Source organism: Podarcis melisellensis, assembly GCF_964234715.1.
Source record: "Podarcis melisellensis genome assembly, chromosome: 9".
Taxonomy (NCBI): domain Eukaryota; kingdom Metazoa; phylum Chordata; class Lepidosauria; order Squamata; family Lacertidae; genus Podarcis; species Podarcis melisellensis.
In genome coordinates this window covers 73599631-73622189 of record NC_138541.1, presented here as the reverse complement: position 1 = coordinate 73622189, position 22559 = coordinate 73599631, and the positions used below count along the sequence as shown (strand labels likewise).

The window sequence follows — 22559 nt, the reverse complement described above, 5'->3', positions numbered from 1 at the left end:
AGTCATGTGCTTTCAATGTTTGCTGGTTGCGCCCGTAGAAAGCTGCTGTCGGACCATTAACCCAGTACTGCCTGCACCCCTGTAGCAGCTCTGTAGGGCTTCAGGCAAGGCAATAGTTGGAGGTGCTGCCACCGGGGATTGAATCTGGGCCTCTCTGCATGCAGCACAAATGCCCTGCTACTAAGCTGCACTGGCCCTTCCTCACCCCACCCCTCTATTAGCGAGGAGAGTAAAAGGAACAGCGGCAGCCCCCAGCACTGGCGTGGCCGGCAGTTCATAAGTCATGGCAGCGCCTGGCCTGATGATCTGCAATAAAGGGGGGGGAGGGAGGGAGGAGGAAAGCAAGCCCATCTGCCTGTTTGTGTGTTTTATTCAAAACAAACCATTTGGCCCTGAGCCCTGAGCCGCCCATTAATAACCCTGACAGCTCCTTCTCCGCCTGCCGATAATGAAGGCGCAGTTCGGCAGGCTTCAAGAGAGCCACACTTCCTGGCAGCCCAGATGTCTCAATGTGCGCCTGTCAGCTCCCTGCCACTCCACCCAAAGAACCGGCTGCGGCTGGCAGCTTTTCTGCATTCCTTGCACCCTCCCCAGGATGCCAGGCACAGGGGTATGTTTGGTAGGCCTCAGGCTGCCCCAGAGCACCCAGCACCCCAGGGAAGAGAGAGTACAAGGCAGAGCTCTTTTTTAAATGGGTTGCCACATTTCGAAAAATGGCCCTCCTCCACGAGAGCCAGATCCAGCTTCCCTCTTCAGTGTCTGTGCTCATACAACTGAAGCTGAGAGGTTCACTCAAGACAACCTTTCCCCAGCCCTCCTGCCCTCCAGATTTTTCAGACTACAACTCCCAGCAGCCAGCGTGGCCAATGGTCAAGGAGGATGGGAACTGTAGTCCAAAGCATGCAGAAAGCACAGGGCTGGGAAAGGCTGGCTTCAGACCTAGTGGATTGGAGTATGGTTGGAGCAGGATTTGAACCCTTCATTCTTTGCTGGCTCATCCTCTGTGCTATGCCAGAGCTTTCTTAAGGTTTCGATCTGGTGTTTCCTGATTACGAAAGTTTTCCTAAGTTTGGCCTACTCCCCAACATTTTACAGGCAGAAATAGGGGCAAATCTGAAAAACTCTGTTTCTCACACTAAGGAGGATGTTGCTGGAACATTTACACTTATTTGCTCTGCGATCTTCCATTTCCCCCCAATTTAAAAGCCAGGTTTATATTTGTTCCTTTGATCCAAGATACACTAGGAAAACACTGTTCCTTCTATTTGCAGTGTTCAGGGGTGAAGTGCTGACAAAACAGCTGCAGCAATGACTAAGAGGGAGCTATCTAAAGGCTTGCTTGACGGAATATCAAGCTTTGCAGATGCAGATAATAATCTTTATAAGATGGGGTGGGAGGAAAACAAAGACTGACTGTGCATGTGTGTAGTAGCATGCAGAAAACAGGAGAGGGAAATCAAGAGAAAGAAATGCATGCTCAGCTGAACTGCCGCCTTGGATTAAAAAACTCCACTTGTCTGGAGGGGCAGAGAAACAAACACACACACAGCCACAAATCCATATGGAACATTTTGTTGCAGATCCTCCTTGGCTCCATCTGCAAGTACAGGAGGAGGAAGAAAAATAATAAGGTGCCCACCATTCTTTATTTTCAGAATGAAACCAGTTTATTGAGAAACACTTTTCAGAGTCAAAAAATATGCACTGGATCAGCTGCACAGACCATTTAGGAAAAAATGAGTGCTCTGTCCCCATTCATTCTAGAATAAATTGTTGTGTATATGCAGCTGGACCCTGAGAATAACAACTCTAGCAACTTGTTGTAGCAAGAAGTTCCCAAAAAAGTTATAAAAAAAAATTAATTAGGGACAAGTACTAGAAGATTGGAACTGTCCTTTGTATGTAGAGACAGTGGAAGCCAAAATCCGAGCCTGTTTTCTACAGGCTAGTTTTTGAGAAGCAGAGCCAGACGCATGGGCAGGGACATGGAATAGTTGCCAGCTCCCTCCCAGCCCCCAGAGTTCCTGTGCCTTAAACTGTGCCCAACAGGCAGAAATTCAGCAGGTAGAGATGGGAGAATTCTTGCTTCCTGAAGACCATCCCAGGAGCGAAGACTCAAAACACAAAACGTTCACCACCCTATTGCAGAACAAAGACATTTAGCAGCAAGCAGCAGCCAGGCTTTCTTCTTTTACAGTATTTTTTAAAAAGCAGTGTTTCCAACTGCACAAATTCTCCATCAGACACCCCACACCAAAACAAGAAAAAGCACAAAGCGTGCTTTGCTCCTTGCTTACACCCTCTATCCGTAACAGTTTCTCTATAGGAGTCAGCAGTTCTTATCTACTCTGCAGTGACAATTCATTTATGAATCTGCCGTAGTTCAGTAACTAAGGTATTTGCAAGGGTGAAATAAAGCATTTTCTGCCAGAAGACAGCGCAGTAGAGAAGCTTCCATCCCTGAAGAAGCAGGTGTTTTGGCCTGGCTTGGGCATTTGATTGGAAGAATGTAGCACATTCTATAACCTGGGAACATGCTGGCCCTGGCATTGCCTGTTCCTTGACTGCTTAATAAACACTTATAAACCAATGTAGTTAATGTCTCTGCTCCTTTTTTTCAAATGGCAGCATTGCCAGCTTTCTAACTGCACTTTCCCACCCCCAACTCAGTGTTTTGCATCCCATTGCACACTCAGCAAAACCTTGCTCCAAGCTTTGTTGTTGTTTAGTCGTTTAGTCGTGTCCGACTCTTCGTGACCCCCTGGACCAGAGCACGCCAGGCACTTCTGTCTTCCACTGCCTCCTGCAGTTTGGTCAGACTCATGTTTGTAGCTTCGAGAACAAGCTAGGGGTGATCAAGCATCAGAGTGGGGTAGGGTGAGAGGCTTCCTGTCCCTCAGATGTAATCTGTTGGGAGTGAGGTGGTGGTGGGGTTCTGAAGGCAGTGGTGTACAAGGCTAGAGCCCTCTTCCTGCCTCACCCTTCACTCTTTTGCTTCCCACCTGCCAGATCACAGTCTGGCAGATCATTCTTGCCAGAAGTCTGAACTGATTGCTTTCATTGTTTTATTTTTAAAGGGGCATTGTGAAATTCAGCCAAGGGCCACACACAACCATAGAACCACAGATTGCCCACCCCTGCTAGGGATCTTATGGGACCAGACTTTCCTGATTCTGTGTCCAGGGCAGCTGTCTACCAGCTCCATCTGGTATGCAGGCTGAGACCCTACCTGCTCACAGATTGTCTGGCCAGAGTGGTGCATGCTCTAGTTATCTCTTTCTTGGACTACTGCAATGCGCTCTATGTGGGGCTACCTTTGAAGGTGACCAGAAAACTACAACTAATCCAGAATGCGGCAGCTAAACTGGTGACTGGGAGCAGCCGCCGAGACCATATAACACCGGTCTTGAAAGACCTACACTAGTATGTTTCCGAGCCCAATTCAAAGTGTTGGTGCTGACCTTGAAAGCCCTAAACGGCCTCGGTCCAGTATACCTGAAGGAGCATCTCCACCCCCATCGTTCAGCCCAGACACTAAGGTCCAGTGCCGAGGGCCTTCTGGCGGTTCCCTCACTGCAAGAAGCCAAATTGCAGGGAACCAGGCAGAGGACCTTCTTGGTAGTGGCACCCGCCCTGTGGAACGCCTTCCACCAGATGTCAAAGAGAAATACAACTACCAAACCTTTAGAAGACATCTGAAGGTAGCCCTGTTTAGGGAAGCTTTTAATGTTTAATAGGTTATTGTATTTTAGTGTTTTGTTGGAAGCTGCCCAGAGTGGCTGGGGAAACCCAGCCAGATGGGCGGGGTATAAATAATAAATTATTATTATTATATTATTATTATTTGTGCCTTCCAGATGGTAGGAACACAGGAAGCTGTCTTCTGCTGAGTCAAACCATTGATCCTCATAGGTCATAATGTTGTCCACACTATCTGGCAGCAGCCCCTGGGATTTCATGTAGGAAGCATTCCTAGCTCCACCTGGAGATGTCGGTGGGAATTGAACTCATGACCACTTGCATGCAAAGCAGATGCTCCACCGTGGTGCTACCATGGATTGGACTCTCAGCTCCTGCCAACCCCAGCAAGCAAGGCCAATGGTGAGGGATGATGTGATCTGGAGAGCACCTGTTGGGGAAGTCTGACAAACAGTTAAGAAAATGAGAGTGTTTCTTTTTTTTTTCTTCTGAAGGGAATGAACTCCTTTTGTAAGTAGAGCCTCTAGATAATATCTCCTGTACTTGTTAAGTGATCTCAACTTTGACGAAGAGAAGCACATTGTCCCACATCCAAACGTCTTATTGTTCACATTTCAACTCATAGGATCCAGGATCTTTATCAGCAAATTTCCTCCATTATGATGGGCGCAGCCTGCTAGCACTTTGCCAAGTACAGCAGATGGGGCTAATACTGTTCTCACCAATTTTGGCATCTTTGAGAGTCTACTTGGAAAATAGTTGGGACGAAAAACCAACCAGTTTGCAGCCCCACACAGAAGGAACTATAAAGCCATTTGCAGTTGTTGTCGGCCCTCTCTCACATTGTCCACAGTGGTTGCTTGTTGAACTGGAAACATATTTCTTCACTACAGTACATTTATGTCACATTGTTCTTCCAAGGAACTCAAGACACACACCCCCAAACACTTTCAAGGCTCACTTCACAGTCTTAAGGTGACGCCAAATTTTATGCCTAGTTTCACTAAAAAAATGCAGCATGCATGAACATCCCTGACTAGTGAGATGAGTGTGGGATTGGTGCAACTTCTGTAGGTGCTTCCCTGTCGTGAACATGCAAGCGCCTTCTGCAGGGGGTGGGAATGTGCCATTTCTCAGGGTACATTCTGGTTGTGTGGCACACTGCGAGTGAGCACATGCTTTGCTTGCAAAAAGTCCTAGGTTCAGTCCCTGGCTTGTCCAGGCAAGACTGAGAAAAAGCCCTCTCTGAAACCCTAGAGCAGGCAAGAGGAACCTCTACCAGGCCCTAGGAACTCTTCCCAAGCCACACACCTCAATATCCCTTCTTCACAATTCAAATACAGTGGTACCTCGGGTTACATATGCTTCGGGTTACAGATGCTTCAGGTTACAGACTCTGCTAACCCAGAAATACTGCTTCAGGTTAAGAACTTTGCTTCAGGATGAGAACAGAAATCGTGCACTGGCGGCGCAGCAGCAGTGGGAGGTCCCATTAGCTAAAGTGGTGCTTCGGGTAAAGAATAGTTTCAGGTTAAGAACGGACCTCCGGAACGAATTAAGTTCTTAACCCGAGGTACCACTGTACTTTTGCCTGGATGGAATGGAACTCTGAAAATGCCTCTTGTTTGTCTGAATGGAGAGTAGAGAGGTGTGCCTCTGTGCATGGGCATAGCCAGGGGGGCAGGGGAGCACCTCTCTGCCCCCCTAACAAAAATCCTGGCTATGCCCATGCCTGTGTGTGTGTGTGTGTGTGTGTGTGTGTACAAAAAAATAGCCAATTGTGCAAAGGTTGAATTTACTTTTCTTACTCTCTGGCCCCACCCACCACTGGAATATGGCTCCTTGGGACCATCCCAGAAGGGAATGTGGTCCTCGGGCTGAATAAGGCTTACTTGGGAGCTGCTGCCAGTTAGTTGCAGGAGTGCCAGCTTGATCCTGCAACTGAGACTGCCCAGGGCGATGGGTGCCAAGCCGCATGCATGGCCCTGGTGCTGAAATTTGTGGGTGTCTGGCCCCTTTTGGGTACTTAGGCACCCTGGGCCCCAGGGAACTGACACCAATGGTTAGTGGAGAGCATACTGAGTGAGATAGACAGTTAAACTGACTAGGAATAAGGTATAACTGATAAGGCATAAGGAAGCTTTCTAAGTTTCTAGCGAATGCGGGGGGGGGGGCGCTACAGCTCAGGGGCAGAGTAAAAAAAAGGGGGAGGGTAAAGGACCCCTGGATGGTTAAGTCCAGTCAAAGGCAACTATGGGGTTGTGGCGCTCATCTTGCTTTCAGACCGAAGGAGCCGGAGTTTATCCACAGACAGCCTTCTGGGCCATGTGGCCAGCATGACTAAACCACTTCTGGCACAACAGAACACCATGATGGAAACCAGAGTGCATGGAAACGCTGTTTACATTCCCGCCAGAGTGGTACCTATTTATCTACTTACACTCTTACACTGCGTGCTTTCAAACTGCTAGGTTGGCAGGAGCAGGGACCGAGCAACAGGAGCTCACTTCATCGCGCAGATTGGAACCGCCGACCTTCCGATCAGCAAGCCCAAGAGGCTCAGTGGTTTAGCTCACAGCACCACCCGCGTCAGTGTCAGAGGACCCTGCTTTGCGCACAGAAGACTCAGGTTCAACCCTCAGCATATTCAGGTAGGGCTGGGAAACCCTAGAAAGCTGCTGCCACTCAGAAAATCCTGAACTAGATAGACAAATGGTCCAACTCAGTACATGACAGTTTCCCATTTGACTAGCTAGGTTTTACATTGTTATGAGTTTGGGGGAGGTAGGCTGTATGCCTGGACCCCCTTCTAATTCCTGGATTCTGCAAGTGTTAACAGCTAAGCAAGGATTCAAATTGTTGAAATAGCCAGACAAGTTTCTTGTTAGTGGGTCCCTATTAAGTATGGACCATTATGATAACAAAGGAAGTGGCTCTGTGCCAGATGAAAAATTGGAGGATCTCCTTCCCTCAACTTGACAAAGGCCAGAGGAGAGAGTTGAGTTATGTGAGCTAGAAGCTGGAAGTGCGAAACAGACTGGGTCAGAGCAATGACTGATTTCTGCTTGAATCCAAGGTTGTGGCTATGGGAGAAGCAAGACCATATTGGAGTGTCAATGCTGTGAACCCCTCCATCTAGACTCACATTGTAAATATGTGTAAATAAACTGTATATCCTAAAGACACCACAGTCTCCTCTGGGCTTCGTTCCAAAGGAAACACAAACCCTGGGTGAGTGCCTGGAAACTCACACTGCTCAGAGATTGGGATGGCATGCATCCATATCGTACCTTGTAAACTTATTTTAAAACCTTACCTGAAAAGCAGGTATTGATTTTTTAAAAACGTGGTTATCTATACAGTGAAGGCTCGGGTTGCAAACGTGATCCGTGTGGGAAACACATTCGCAACCCACAGCATCCGCAACCTGCAGCGCCGAATCTGCGCACGTGTGAGTCCCGATTTGGCTCTTCTGTGCATGTGCAAAGTGTGATTTAGCATTTCTGCATATGTGCAAGCGCCGAAACCTGGAAGTAACCCGTTCCGGTACTTCAGGGTTTGGAGCGGTGCACAACCCGAAACTGCGTAACCCGAAGTGTCTGTAACCCGAGGTATGACTGTACAAAGCTAATGAAAAGCCTGCATTGACTAGAATGGATGTTTAGTTTTAACAGAGCTCTCTCTTGCTTTCTAGAACTATGTTGCAGAGGTCTTCAACAGTGATGTGTTCCTGGCAAAAAGATACAATAATCAAGTCATTCCTTGAGGGGGGGGGAATGCCCATATAGATCCTTGTTCTCGAGAAATACATTATGTAGCAGAAAAAGAAAGATAGAAGGACCCACTGCAATTTGAAGGGGAGGCGGTGGAATGAGACAAAAACATCCTTTAGTTACAATGATCCCACTCTGAATCAATACAACTTAACCTGCACCTTCTGAGCTCCGGAAAGGAATAAATCCATTGCAATGAGTTTTGTGTTCTACAAAGTGTCTGATAAGAGCAACCTCACTGCAAAGTGTTGAAGAGATACAGAACTGCCTGCTTTGCACAGCCTCTTCTACGCCCACCCCTTCCTGGCGGAGAAGCAAGATTTCTTTTTATCCAGCCAGGAAGATAATGCTCCATACAGGAGCTGTAGGAGGGCTGCAACTGTTCCAGAGAGAGTCAGAAGGAAAGATTTCACAAGGGCAGGAGGGGCAGAGAGACCCAACATTATATCCCCCCCTGCCCCCTGCAATCATGTACCTCTCAGGATTGATATAAAGAGCAGCAGATAGAGGGACAGCTTAGAAACAGAAGTACTGACTTAGGAAGAGCTCTGCTGGATGGGCCTGATCCAATGTGTCTGCTCCAGGCTATGGAGGACCCTTGGACAAGGCTGCTCCTGTGGGGCCCCCTGACTCACTGAGTCCATCTCCCCACTTCAGCAAGTCCAGGGGGCTCTTGGCAGCGAGGCCCCTGCTGGGGTGTGGGTCCTCAGCAGATGCCTGACCATACTGACCAAAGCCACACATTGATCTAGTTTTCCACACGGGCTGCAAAGAGGCACACACAAAAGGCCATCCACACACCACGAAGGCTGCACTGGTCTGCTCCTCTGCTCCTCCCCCTCCCCCCAAGCTGGCATTTCAGTGGCATCCTGCCCTCCACAAATGTGCCCAATCCTTATTTCAGGCCACTTATGCTGGGGGTGGAAAATTCCAGACATCCGTTCTGTGTTGTGTGAAGCAGTTCTTGCTTCTGTCTGTCTCAAATCCACGCCCAGCCAATTTTGCTGGGTGACCCTGAGTTCCAGTGTGATGGAAAAGAGAGAGAAATCTGCTGCCCGTTTTCTCCAAATCATGCTTCCCCCCTTTTCTTTTTGGAATGTCTCCTCTGATTCACCTCCAGCTTCAGTAAAACAGAGAAACTCTTACAAAACAGAACAGATATGAGAGGAGCCTGCAGGATTCGTGGGATGTGGTCCAGCCCTCTCCAATACAAGAGCACCCACCTACTTCATTAGAAAGCGACGATAAGCATGGGGGCTGCTAAGACCTTACAAGACTCAGGCAACAGCATATACTTTGCTAAAATGTGCATATGCAAATCTATAGGCAGAGATGCAAATTTAAGTCAACTTTCAGAGGGAAAACTTCCATGGAAGCAATGCAATCTTTTAAGTTTAAAAGGGGTAGGGAAAGGGGCACAGAAACCATGGCCCTGGTCATAAGATCATTTAAAACACACACACAGTCCTAGATAGAGCAATGTTTCCATTCTCAGGTTTACAGCCAACGCCTTTGCCTCTTACTGGGACCTTTAACACACACCCCACACAACACAGCAACGAGCCACAGGTGCTGTCAGTGGTTTTGAGCAACCCACGTCCTGAGTCCTCCACTTCACCTGGCGTGTGAAAACATCCTGCGTGCAGTCAGCACCCAAACTGTGTCTTCCACCCTCCTGGGCTGTTTTCCACACTCAGCTGCCTGTCTGAATGGACCATCCTTCGATTGCCTCGTATATGGAGCAGAATCCTTTGCTCCACCCAACCTCAGTTGGCAGGATTTGAGGCGGCTGTGGGGGACACCTCTCCCTGGGAAGAATAACCCAGCACAAGACCCTTGGCAAAGGCAGCCCTCGCTCCATCACCCCTTTTATTGGTTACGAAGCACCTGCAAATCCGGAATGCGCCCGGCCTCTCTCTGTCCCTCAGTCTGCATATAAGGCTTGGCTTTTCTCACAGCTGCTCAAGGCAAGTAGGGCAGCAATGCCGTCCGTGTCCACAACCCTCCAGGGCCCCCGAGTCGCCCTGGATCTCCGGTACCTGAGCCTTCTTGTTCCGCGGGTCCTCCTCGTGGGGCAGCGCCAGCCTCCTCTTCCTTCCCTTCGGGGCGGCGCTGGATCTGTCCTCTTGGCTGCTCCCCTCGCCCACCCACAGGCCGCCGGGGAGATCCGGGGGCTGATAGCCCATCTGGCTGGGATCCAGGGGGTCCTTGGAGAGCAGGATGCAGATGGAGGGCACGTTCTTGTGGACGGTGAGATGTTCTGCGGGGCCCCCGTCGGGCCGGGCTGCCTTGTTCTCCCAGACCTCCAGGAGAGTCCTGTATTGCACTTTGGTGACCTGGTGGAGGCCGCCCACTTTCCTCTTCATGATCTCCACGCAGGTGATGGTCTTGGTGACAGCCCGGCCGCAGCCGCTGAAGACGATCTGCCGGGTGTCCTCCCGCGCCACCCTGCCCATGGCGAAGCCCATCAAGTTCCGGATCTTGCTGCCCTCCTTCACCTTCATCTCAATCACGTCCGAGGGGAGGCCCACGAAGGGCAGCGGGCTTTCTTCCTCCGACGTCTTGACCTTCCTGAAGTTCTCCATCCTGGACTGCTGGGGGGCGATGGGCTCGGTTCCCCCAGAAGCCACCGTCTGGGGCAGGGCGGCGAGGGATGAGGGTCCCACAACCTCCGGGTTTCCTGGGTGCATCTCGCAGAGAACCCGGCGCCTCTGGCTCGCGGGAAGGTGCCTTAGACCAAGCTGGCCCCCGGTCCATCTAGCGCAGTGCTGCTCACACTGGCCGGCAGCGGCTCTCCGGAGTTTCGGGAGGGGAGTCCTTCCTCGGTCCTGCCTGGAGGTGCCCAGGGACAGAATCGGGGACCTCTTGAGCGTTGAGCAGGCGCTCTAACCACTGAGCCACCTTCCAGGGCAGCACAGACGAGAAATGCCCCAAGCCAGGCTCGCGGGAAGGGCGCGCCGTCCAGGAGAGACCGCAGCAGTGCTGGCCGGGCTGGATCTCTCCCTCCTCGGCTCGCTGGCCTCTGCAGCTGGACTTCGGCTCAATGGGGCGCCCGGAGCCCCCGGAGGGGTGCAGGAGAGCAAAGGGGGAGCCCCGCACTCTGCTCAGCGCGGCCCCGGCGTCCGGGCGTCCCCTCCCGCGCCGCTTGGCTTTCCCGCGCCGGACTTTCCTCCCGTTTCCTCTTTGGCAGCGAGCGAGGCCGGCCGGAGCTGCTCCCGGGCTCTCCCTCCGCGTCCGGCCCCCTTAAAGCGAAGCCGGCCCGCCTCTCGCCCGCCGCGCTCGCCGCCCGCCGCCGCCTCTGCTGCCTCAAGGACGGGCGCGCCGTCAACTCGGAATCGCTCGTGTCAGCAAAGTGCAGGCAGCTGCTGGGGCTGAGGCGGCTCCGCGGCTGCTTCCCGCCTCCGCTTCCCTCCGCCTCCTCCTCCGGGGCTGAGCGGCTCTCCGGGGGCCGCCGAGAGGGCAGCCAGGCGGCGGGCAGGCAGAGGTCCCGGAGTGACTTTTCCCGGGCAGGGACTCTGGCCACTGCGGGGCTCAGTTGGCTCGACTCCGGACTGGAAAGAGCCCCCCATCTCCCTGACCACTTGACCAGCAGGCTGAGACCCATAAGTGGGGGGTCGGGACAGGTGGCCTGTGAGCGGCATGATGCCGAGTCAGCCGCACATGGAGCATTTTTCTGTCGAGGGCCGCATCCCCTCCTGGAGAGCCTTCCGGGGGCCACATAGGGCGGTGGGCAGGACCAGGGACAACCAATATAACTGCTTGAAACGCTCAGGGAGGGAGCAAGTAGGGCTACTCAGGGGTGTGACCGGGGGAGGGGGAGGGCAGAGTCCCGAGGGCCAGATGGAAAGGCTGGGAGGGCCACCCTTGCCCTCCACACGGAAGGCTCCCCTCCCCTGGTCTACCCCGAGTGCAGTGGCGTAGCGTGGGGGGTGCAGGGGGGGCCGGCCGCACCGGGCGCAACATCTGGGGGTTAGGGTTAGGGGGCGCAAATCCACGGTTTAGGGGGTGCAAATTACTTGCCTTGCCCCGGGTGCTGACAACCCACGCTACGCCACTGCCCGAGTGGCAGTGCAGCAACCCAGGGTTCCAGGCAAGGAGCTCTTCGCAGTCCCTGGCAGCCCGAAGGGTTCAACTTGGGCTCCGCAGGGAAAGCAAGGGCTCTCCTGTGGAGCGAGGCCTCTCTGTAGCTTCTCAGAGACTCTTTAGGTTGTAAGGGGATAGCTGACCAAAAGACACGGAGGACATGACAGAAAGTGGTAAATAATAAACAGGAGGCAAGAGAATATGTACAAGGTAGAGTCAAAAGGAGGCCCTTGGTGACACAGCCCCAAATGGATCTGTGGAACTCTCTGCCATGTGATATAGTGATAGCCAATGGCTTACGTGGTCTTTAAAAGAAGGGTTGGGCCAAAGAGGGGAGCTTTCTCACATATGTGTGTGTGTGTGTGTGTATTAGTTTTTACATAAAGTTTCCAAAAGTCATACGACATACAGTGGTACCTTGGGTTACAGATGCTTCAGGTTACAGACTCCGCTAACCCAGAAATAGTACCTCGGGTTAAGAAGTTTGCTTCAGGATGAGAACAGAAACCATGCTCTGGCGGCATGGCGGCAGTGGGAGGCCCCATTAGCTAAAGTGGTGCTTCAGGTTAAGAACAGTTTCAGGTTAAGAACGGACCTCCAGAACGAATTAAGTTCTTAACCAGAGGTACCATTGTATTTTCTTATCTTATACAATGTTTTGCACTTCCATCAACCACATCTGAAGATTTTTAAATCTTTGTCACTTAATCTACATTTCATTAGTTTCACTATTACTTTTAAAAAGAGGGGAGGTTTCTCATGAGTTACTTGCTACACTATATCAGGCATTCCCTCCCCTATTCCCCCCCCCCCAAAGTTGGTGAACATTGTAGAATAGAAAACCATTGTATGTAGAAAACCTCTCTGCTGGCTTGCAAGTCTGAAACACTGCAGGCTAGTAAGAAACAGCTGAAAAATGGCAAAACTGTTGCAAGTATTGATTTGCAATTGAGATCTCGACCACATCAGGCTCACGGATTGTTTTTATGCCTGTGGTAGATTGCAAATCTTTCTGACGCTGGTTTGTCAAGAACCTGGGTGGAATTTAGGGTTTTCCAGATGAGGCCTGGCAGCACGGCTGGGGAACGCTCTCTCAAGTAGGCTCCAGCTGTCTCTTATTTCACTAGGGGCAGTAGCAGTAGAGCCAGTGTGGTGTAGTGGTTAAGAGCAGTGGACTCGTAATCTGGTGAACTGGGTTTGATTCCCTGCTCCTCCGCATGCAGCTGCTGGGTGACCTTGGGCCAGTCACACTTCTCTGAAGTCTCTCAGCCCCACTCACCTCACAGAGTGTTTGTTGTGGGGGAGGAAGGGAAAGGAGAATGTTAGCTGCTTTGAGACTCCTTCGGGGAGTGATAAAGCGGGATATCAAATCCAAACTCTTCTTCCTCTTAATATCATTTGCTGGAAACCACAGGAAGGGAGAGGGCTTTTGTCCTGCTTGCATCTGGTTGGCCACTGTGAAAACAGGATGCTGGACTAGATACAGCAGAGCTTTTTTAATCTTCTTACCTTCTCTCAGGTGGTTCCTGTGACTGTCAAATCACCACGCCTGTTTTTCTTTTGGCTTTTGGAGATGCCTTGTTAAAATGCTGTTAGCAGTGTGAGTTGCAAGTCTTATCATTCTTTTAGTGCTCAGCTCCTTCCCTGGGCTGTCGGGAAGTTTAATCTTAGAGCGGGGAATGGAAGAGTCTTGTCTCTAGCATGCATCCACGGAAAGGCCTGTGTATGAATGCAAGCAGCCTGTGCCACACAAGACTGCAATCCCACACCCTGCAGGTGCCACGGTATGGGTTGAACCATGGACAACATATAGACAGATGCAAGGCCGGGCCCACCCATGAGGCAAGGTAAGGCAGCAGGTTCCACAGGGGTAGCAGATCTGGCTTCCAAGGAATGCCTCAGCCAGTGCTGCTGCCCTGGTGGCAGGGACACCTGTGGCATGCTCCTTGGAGACTGGATCTGCCACCTCCTCAGCAGCCCCTCACCCCATGCCCCCTCTACTCTTGGCAAATAGGAGGCACTGCTGGTCTCCTCTCACCCTTGTTCCTGATGTAGATCTTCACTCACCTCTTCTTCCCAGGCAGGATGTGGGCACCATTTTGTGGGTCACCTCAGGTACCAACCTATCTTGGGCCAGTCCTAGGCAGATAAAAAGGTAAAGGGGCCCCTGACCGTTAGGTCCAGTTGCGGATGACTCTGGGGTTGCGGTGCTCATCTCGCTTTATTAGCCGAGGGAGCTGGTGTACAGCTTCCGGGTCGTGTGGCCAGCATGACTAAGCCGCTTCTGGTGAACCAGAGCAGCTGTTTACCTTCCCGCCGGAGTGGTACCTATTTATCTACTTGCACTTTGACATGCTTTCGAACTGCTAGGTTGGCAGGAGCTGGGACAGAGCAACAGGAGCTCACCCTGTCACGGGGATTCGAACTGCCGACCTTCTGATCTGCAAGCCCAAGAGGCTCAGTGGTTTAGACCACAGTGCCACCCGCGCCAGATAGATGATTGTTTTTCAGCAATAGATACAGATCAGGGCTGGGGAACTGAGACAAGGAGGAGAACACTGTCGTCCCCTGGACTGGTGGTAAGTAAGGAGGAGGACAAGTGAGGGCAAACTAAGGTACCCTATTCACTCATATGGACCAGCCTCCCCAGGGCATGGTAGTACATGATGGACTTAATTCCAATGGTGAGTCAAGCTCAGGGGGCAGCATCTGTAATGGTCACAGCTCAGGCTTTGCAGGTTCTGGATTGCTGACCTCAGATCTCATGGGCTCCGAGCCATCAGCTTTATACTATATGGACTCCAGCACTAAGAACCTGGTCCAATTCCCCAGCTGGTGACACAGCAGCACCCGACTCAGACAGCTCCTCTTGGAGACTGAGAAGGACACAAAAAGGAGCTTGGGCTCTGTAAGTACCCAAGGAGATTGCCAGCCATCTCTCTAGAGACCTGCTGTGGGAGCATCAGACTCTGGTTATCTCTTGCAGTGTGTAAACAACAAAAGAAGAGCCCTGCTGGATCAGACTAAAGGCACATCCAGTCCAGGATCCTGTTCTCACCATGGACAACCAGATGCAAGCAGGACCCAAGTGCTACAGCGCTCTTCCCTTCTCTGGTTTCCAGAAACTGGTATTTAGAGGTACACTGCTCTGATATTCAAGATAGCACACAGCCATCATGGCCATTCTCTACCTATGTTCAACCTGTATATTTGTAAATGAACACAAGTATTGCCAAATGCACAGATTCCTTCAGCAACCGCCTCACAGCAGAAACAAAATCTAGGTAATTGCTGAAACCTCTCACCCCTTGGAGAAGTGGGATGATCATCACAACATGCTCCCTTCCAATGCTGTGCAGTTCCTGTCCCAAGAAACACAGAGATTCCACCAGCACATTAAAGAGCAAAATCACTGTGCTTTGCTTCAGTCGGAAGCATGCTATGCACTGGGCTGGAACATCAAGCTGTGTTTTGCCCAGCCCAGGCACCGGGAGCCAGGAAGCATCATGCTGCAGGGATTATCCCTGTGGCTCATTCTTGGATGTGATAATATGGTTCAGGAGGCTGATGCTTTTGAGGGGAACTTAGAGATTTGGCTTTGGCGCTGCATTAGTATGGAAATTGTTTGTGCTCCTATGAGATAATTATAGTCTTCCCATCTGTATTTTCAAATGGTTTAAAGGGAGGATGGGGAGTTTGGGTGGATCTTTCATTGACAGATGCCCTGGAGCACCTTGTCTTGGTAGAACAGCTTGCTTTACTCTGGCTACGGCTGGCACCCAAACCTTGACATAAGGTTTGCCTTACTCTTCCATGGGGCTGGAGCTCAGAGCATCACTGCAATGTCCCCAACCTTCTCTGTCATGCTGAATAAGTCTCTTATTACTTAGGAACATTGGGAGCTCCTGATGTTGAGTCTGGCCACTGGTCCAACTAGCTCAGCATTGCCTGGCACCTTCTACACTCAGAGCAGATGTTCTGCCTCTGAGCTAAGGCTCTTTCCCTTTGGAATGGCAGCAGCACAGGGGCATTAAGTACCCCCTCTTGCAACAAATGCAGACAGCTCCCAAGTAAGCTTTGCTATGTTCATGAGACTTACTCCTAAGAAGGGTCTGCATCAAGTGGTCAGGCATCTGTTGAGAGTTGGCATCTCAGTGGGCAGGCATGGGGCAGGGGACTGGCATTGGACTCCTCAGCTTCCCCATTGCAACCTGCTTGCTTGCTTGCTCACCCACCTTCCATGTTGACCCAGATAAGACTGGGGTGAAAAGGAGGAGCACTCAATGCCTCTGCCCACTTGTTCACTGGCTGTTGTGACCGTTCCCTGCACTGCCTGGGAGATGGAATCCAGCAATAGCTGCAGAATGGCAGGCTACCCATGTCTGCTTGAAACTGAAGGATTTAAATCGAAACAGGTTGTGAGAGAGCAGCAAATGGCTAACAAGCACAGAGTATTTCTGCCCCTCCCTATAATGCCCAGCTTGACTGATTTGCTTGATCTCTCTGATTCCTCTCTGCCCCTGCACCACCCTGCCAAACAGCACTGGGTGCCTTGCTAATTCTTGCATGCTTGGGCAGAATGGGAGATGCATGTGCACACGCTGTTCCAATTTAATTCCCAGCCTGCCTGGAACCTGCACACTCTGACAAGGGAAGTCCAGCCTTCCATCACAGAATGATAGACTTGTAGAGTTGGCCCAAGCATCAACTAGGACAATCCTCTGCAATGTAGGAATCTCAGCAGATGGCCATCATAGCTGTGGACAGGCAGCGAAGCTGCTGTTGAATTCTGGCTGAAGTGAAGCCTATGTGTAAGGTTAAAAGAGCCAGACCACAGTCCATTGAGTAACCTCAAGACTCAATTGTTGCAGTGCACTGTGTGTGGGGCTCCTCTTGGGCCTGGTCCAAAATGCTGTGGCCAGACTGTTAATGGGGACAGCACAAACCTCTGGTTCTCAAAAGCTTGCTCTGGCCAACTGACTTCTAACAACTCTGGTCCAGGATACTTCAGGGACCTCCTGATCCCTTAGATCCCTACTAGATCCCTGCAGTCTTCAGAGGAGTCACTCTGAGTGGTCCCCCGCGGCTTGGATACATGGCTCGGATCCACCTGGAGCCCTGCTGTGTTCAGTATGCTGGGCCCAGTTTTGTGCCAGCACCACAAGAGATCGGGCAGGGCTCCTCCCTGTGGAACTTCTGTCACTAACTTATTATTCCAGCAGGCTTTTTAAGATGTCGGAATTTAAAGGTGCTGTTTTTGAATTTTGAGGAGATTGGTAACAATGTTTTTTTTCGCCCACCTATTACGTCAATCGCTCTGCTCAACCTCAATCCCCAGATCAAATTCTCACATTTGCTTTAAAGAATCATGGCATCCTGTTTGAATCTCGCTAATGAGTTTGTAAAGAATAGAAGATATCTTGTTTGTTTTCAGGGTCAAATTCAAAACCAGATTTTCAAATGGGGCAAGTGACCTGGTGGATTGGTAGTTGGGCTGGAGATGAAATGAACCAGTTTTGGCCACCAGTTGATCACCGGTTAGGAATATGTTATTACCATATGAATCCTTCCTTCCTTCCTTCATTGCTTTTTTAAAAATGCCATGCACACATTTTTTTATTGACCATAAGGAACTAAGACTGAAAACATACTGCACTAATCATGCCCATTAAATGCTAGATGCTCCAAGGGGATGAAGATAGGCAGAACTTGGAACAAAAAAGTTGAATCTCTGCAACAGCATTATTTTTACAGCCAACACTCTGCCCAACCATGAAATATTTGTCTTTGACCAGGTCTTAAAATCTATCCTGATATCTCTTAATAGGGAACTGAAATTTAATTGTTGCACTTTGGTCCAAGACTTTGAAATGTATACATCCAAGATTTTAATGCGCCTGTATTCTCAGCTGTACATCAATGGGTGTGTTCAGGTGCACTGCTTCAGATTTTGTGTTGCTGGTAGTCAGTCTTGCTACCCTTCCATAGTCTTCAATTACTCTGATGGCCTCCAAGAATGAGACCTCCATTCAGAAAAGCTTCCTAAACCCCTGAAAGCTCTGAGGAGTGAACAAGACACAGGTGACTTTGTAGAATTACGGTACCTCCTCAATTGATAATCTTGCAGTGTGACACACCAACTTTGCAACAGAATCTTTCATGAAAAATGTGACCATATTCCCACTTCAGGGGGAGGGAGGGAGGGTGAGAGGAAGGGAGGAATTATTGGGATATATTATTATAATTTGTTAATGTGCCTTTTTAGCTGCATAATTTTGAAAACTAACAAACTATGTGTATTAAAAGGTAGGGATTGGACTCAATGATCTGAATGGGTTGCTTGCTGACTTCTATGATTCTGTGGTTTCTAGGCATTTGTTTGCAAGAAGAATACCCTGGCTCAGCTTCTTTGGCAGACAAGCTGAGGTGGATTAAGTTTATGCATGGCAAGTGCTTCTTTTCTTGAAGATCCTCTTCAGGCTAGAAAGAGCTGGGGAACAAAACAGGCAGGGAGCTGGCAGTCATTCAGAAAACGTATTGGCGCAGAACGAAAGCCTGACAAGCAAGGCCTGTGTGTGTGTCTCATTAAGTGGGTGCTTCAAGTTTATGGCAAGCCGAGTAGATGAGGATCTTGATAAGGCATTAAAAAACAGTGACAGGGGTGTGCAGTGTTCTGCTTTGCCACAATGCCCTGCATTTCTTAGGCATCCTGAGCAGGGATACTAATAACTCATTCCTCCTCCCAAGAAACAAATTTGCCCAAGGTGTGTGGAATCGACTTCTTTCCCAAAGAGCTTTCAAAAAATGGTTGATTCCCCACCCCAAATAAAGTGGCAAGTTAACCTGGGTTCAAATTTTCAACCGCAGTGGGCAAAGCTGATATAAGCACAAAGCACCACAAACTCAAGATTATACGTGAAATTTAATGGATTCTTTTTTGCCCCATGAAGGACAAAACAGTCACAATGAAAGGGAACCCTTTTATTCTCTTTTGCAACACATCCTTTTATTAGGAGAAATGTCTTTTTGAGCCTGATACAGTTTGTTTTAACATTTGTGTGTGTGTGTTCCATTCTTCCATCATGACCAGTGGGGAAACCAACCTGAGCCTGTCCATTGGCCGAAGCGGAAACAAGTGCACAAAGTTCATTCCCCTCCTGCGCTGGGCTGGAAAGGCCGGCAGGCACACTTTGCAACAGGATTCCTGCACGCCAAAGCACTTTCCTCACTCACGCCCCCGCCAGAAACCCCGAGAACTGTAGTTTACTCCTCATAGGCCTACAAGGCCTTTTAGATTGTGTACCCGAGGGCAAGGATGGTATTATTGCTGAGTGTTGTTGTCATTTTTGTTTATAATGATGCAATTTGTATACCACCCACAGGGCAGTTCTCAACATAAATCCAACATGTAAGCCAACAAAGGTCCATATAGTTAAAGCCATGGTTTTCCCAATAGTGATGTATGGAGGGGAGAGCTGGACCATAAAGAAGGCTGATCGCCGAAGAATTGATGCTTTTGAATTATGGTGCTGGAGGAGACTCTTGAGAGTCCCGTGGACTGCAAGAAGATCAAACCTCTCCATTCTGAAGGAAATCAGCCCTGAGTGCTCACTGGGAGGACAGATTGTGAAGTTGAAGCTCCAGTATTTTGGCCACCTCATGAGAAGAGAAGACTCCCTGGAAAAGACCCTGATGTTGGGAGAGATGGAGGGCACAAGGAGAAGGAGACGACAGAGGACGAGATGGTGGGACAGTGTTCTCGAAGCTACCAGCATGAGTTTGACCAAACTGCGGGAGGCAGTGGAAGACAGGAGGGCCTGGCTTGCTCTGGTCCAGGGGGTCACGAAGAGTCGGACACGACTAAACAACTAAACAACAACACCTGAGGGCAAGGATGGTATTATTGCTGAGTGTTGTTTTGTTTTGTTTATAATGATGCAATTTGTATACCACCCACAGGGCAGTTCACAACATAAATCCAACATGTAAACCGCTCTGGGAGCTTTCCCACCCCCAAACTGAAGACTAACACCCATCACCCTCCCAACCTTCAAATAGATAGACAAAAGCAACTCCGCGCCCCCCCCCAAGGGCAGCGTGTCTCTGGTTGGCCATCTCTACCGCGCAGGGTTGATTGGATATTGAAATCCAAGGCAATGTTTGGCATCTAATCTCCCGCTTAACAAACTCTTCTTATTGCAGCCTCCTAAATGAGGACGACGAGGTGCAATCATGTTAAACAGTTTCCGCCTCGCTGAAGCAGATTGGTAGGGAGCTCGCCCACCCCCAGGCTAGCAATGGGCGCGGGGGGGGGGGCGCTGCTTGCTGCTAATGACACAGAGCCTTGGCTTCCCAGGCTGCTCCCCCTATCTCTCCGCGGTGCTTAAAATGTAAATGAATTTCATTATTAGCAACTCCATCCACTAATTGCCATCCAAAGCCATTCATTACCCTGTCAGCTTATTGGTTGGAGGACAACAGAGTGGCTCATTTATCGCAGGCTAAGGAAAAGCTGAAATTAGCTCGTGCATATATAGAGGGGGGAGGAATGGGGGAGGCAGGTGGGGGGGGAAGCAGGGGGGGTGCAGGGGAGGGCAGAAGGGGGAAAGGGGACTGCTTAATTGTTTTAAAAGAGGAGAGACTAAAGAAAAGGAGATGATGAAGGGTGATTAAAATGGAGGCGAGAGAGTGATTAAAAGCTATTATCTATCCCCCACTCCTCCGCCAGCCGTTTGCATCTGATGGAGTGGAGTCCGCGGAAGCTCATGGCAGAATAAATAAAGGAGTATTTAAGGCTCTGCAATACTCGTTTGTTGACTTTGCTGCAACAAACACGGCCACCCCTAGAGAAAGCACAGCAGCCTATTCAAATACTGTATTCTGTCTCAAGATTTTTCACTTAACAAAAAAAATATTTCCCATCAGCTCTAGTTACATAATACATGTTTGGTTTTTTATATGAATAATTCTGAAATCCTTACTAGGGCAATGAATTCATTAGGGCCAACCATATGGTCACAAAACAGCAAGCAAACTTTTGAGGGTTTTTTATTTCGAATTCTTGGTCAGGCAGCAGTTCTTCTGTTAGGCCAGTGTTTCCCAAACCGGGGTGTGTGTGTGTGTGTGTCATATGGACCCCTAGGGCACCCCAGGATATTCCAAGGGGGCCACAGGTGAAAAATGTGTAAATGGGGGGCCACAGCAAGAGGCTAGGGGGCCACAGGGGAAAGTGAAGAAAGAAAATCATTTTTTTTAAAATCGTGATTGGCTGGCTATCCACTTGGTCAATTACAAGCGGGTAAGGGGGTGGCCCCAGGGACACGGATGGTGCAGTGGGTTAAACCACAGAGCCTAGGACTTGCCGATCAGAAGGTCGGCGGTTCGAATCCCTGCGACGGGGTGAGCTCCCGTTGCTCAGTCCCCGCTCCTGCCAACCTAGCAGTTTGAAAGCACGTCAAAGTGCAAGTAGATAAATAGGTACCGCTCTGGTGGGAAGGTAAACAGTGTTTCTGTGCGCTGCTCTGGTTTGCCAGAAGCGGCTTAGTCATGCTGGCCACATGACCCGGAAGCTGTACGCCGGCTCCCTCGGCCAATAAAGCAAGATGAGCACCACAACCCCAGAGTCGGTCACAACTGGACCTAATGGTCAGGGGTCCCTTTACCTTTTAAGGGGTGGCCCACCAGGTGGGAGAGCTGAGGCTCCCATTTTGACCAGTCAAGCCCATAATCCAGAACCCCCAGGTCAGGAAAGTGGTGGGGTGGCAATGGTTAGGGCTGGGCCAGCTGGGCCCCGTGGCAGCCTGGGCCTGACTTTGCAAGGTGTAGGGTGCAATTCACCCAGTGCCTAGTAGTGGATCAGGGCCTTTGGATGTTATTGAGGGGCACAAGCTAGCCAAGCAGAGTCTTCTGGTGCTGCTGACTTGCATCTAGTAGATAATGAAGTGTCTACTCAGAAGAAAGTCTCATTGAGTTCAGTGGGCCTTACTCCCCGGTAAGGGTTTGTGGGACTCTAGGGCAGGAATCCCCAGCCTGCGGCCCTCCAGATGATTTGGCCTACAACTCCCATGATCCCTAGCTAACAGGACCAGTGGTCAGGGATGATGGGAATTGTAGTCCAAAACATCTGGAGGGCCGAAGGTTGGGCATGCCTGCTCTAGGACTTTATCTAGGCAGTCAGGTCTCCTCCGGATAATAATAATAATAATAATAATAATAATAATAATAATAATAATTTCTTTATACCCCACCCATTTGGCTGGGTTTCCCCAGCCATTCTGGGTGGCTTCCAACAAAATATTAAATTGCAATAGTCCATCAAACATTAAAAGCTTCCCTAAACAGGGCTGCCTTTTTGCACTATTTTTGCACAAAATCTTTTTGCACCAGGTCAGTGAGGACCACTTGCATTTTAAAATTCCCCCATATATACAGAACTCCCTGTGCACCTTTTGGACTGTATCTGTAGGTTTCCCCCCCTGTCTCAAAGAATTGGGGTCAAATAAGTGTTTACATTTTATAATACATGGAAGATGGATCTCTCTCAGGAGGTTGTGGACTCTCCTTCCTTGGAGGTTTCTAAGCAGAGTTTGGATGGCCATCGGTCATGGATGCTTGAGCTGAGTTTCCTACATTGCAGGGAGCGGGGTGTGTGTGTGTTGCACTACAAAGATGGCCCTTGGGGTCCCTTCCAGCTCCATGAACCTATCATTATATGTAATTGTATTTTGTATCAATTATAAAAATTATAAATAAAACATGTTCTATTTACAATCAAAAATTTAAATGGCTACCTTTCCGCTGATAGGATGGGAGGGACAAGGGCATAGCCAGGATTTTTGTTAGGGCAGCAGGCTTTTGTTGGGGGGGGGCAGAACCTCAGATATGTATTTATTTTTACTTATTGGGGGAAGCTGCCCCCCTTGGCTATGCCCTTGGGGAGCCCACCAGAAAGAAACAAGGTTGAAAGGGGGCCACAGTTGGAAAAATGTTGGGAAACACTGTGTT

At 49.8% G+C, this 22559-nt stretch overlaps 2 protein-coding genes across 2 annotated transcripts in view; both read right to left on the bottom strand.

The window, feature by feature from the left end:
• Positions 1-247: 247 nt before the first annotated feature.
• Positions 248-22559, bottom strand: part of LOC309377959 (synaptotagmin-5-like) — a 175933-nt gene continuing 153621 nt past the window's right edge. Inside the window, exon 6 of the mRNA XM_081925693.1 lies at positions 248-257. The gene's annotated coding sequence lies outside the window, so the exon portion shown is untranslated. The remainder of the gene's footprint in view (positions 258-22559) is intronic.
• On the bottom strand, positions 6722-10807 carry RPP25 (ribonuclease P/MRP subunit p25). The gene has a single exon (XM_081925795.1). It carries the CDS (start codon positions 10160-10162, stop codon positions 9425-9427), a length of 738 nt encoding a protein of 245 aa, XP_081781921.1. The 5' UTR covers positions 10163-10807; the 3' UTR covers positions 6722-9424.

Excerpts from the sequence above, each read along its gene's own strand:
- RPP25 (XM_081925795.1), bottom strand. The coding sequence starts at position 10,162 with ATGCACCCAGGAAACCCGGAGGTTGTGGGACCCTCATCCCTCGCCGCC.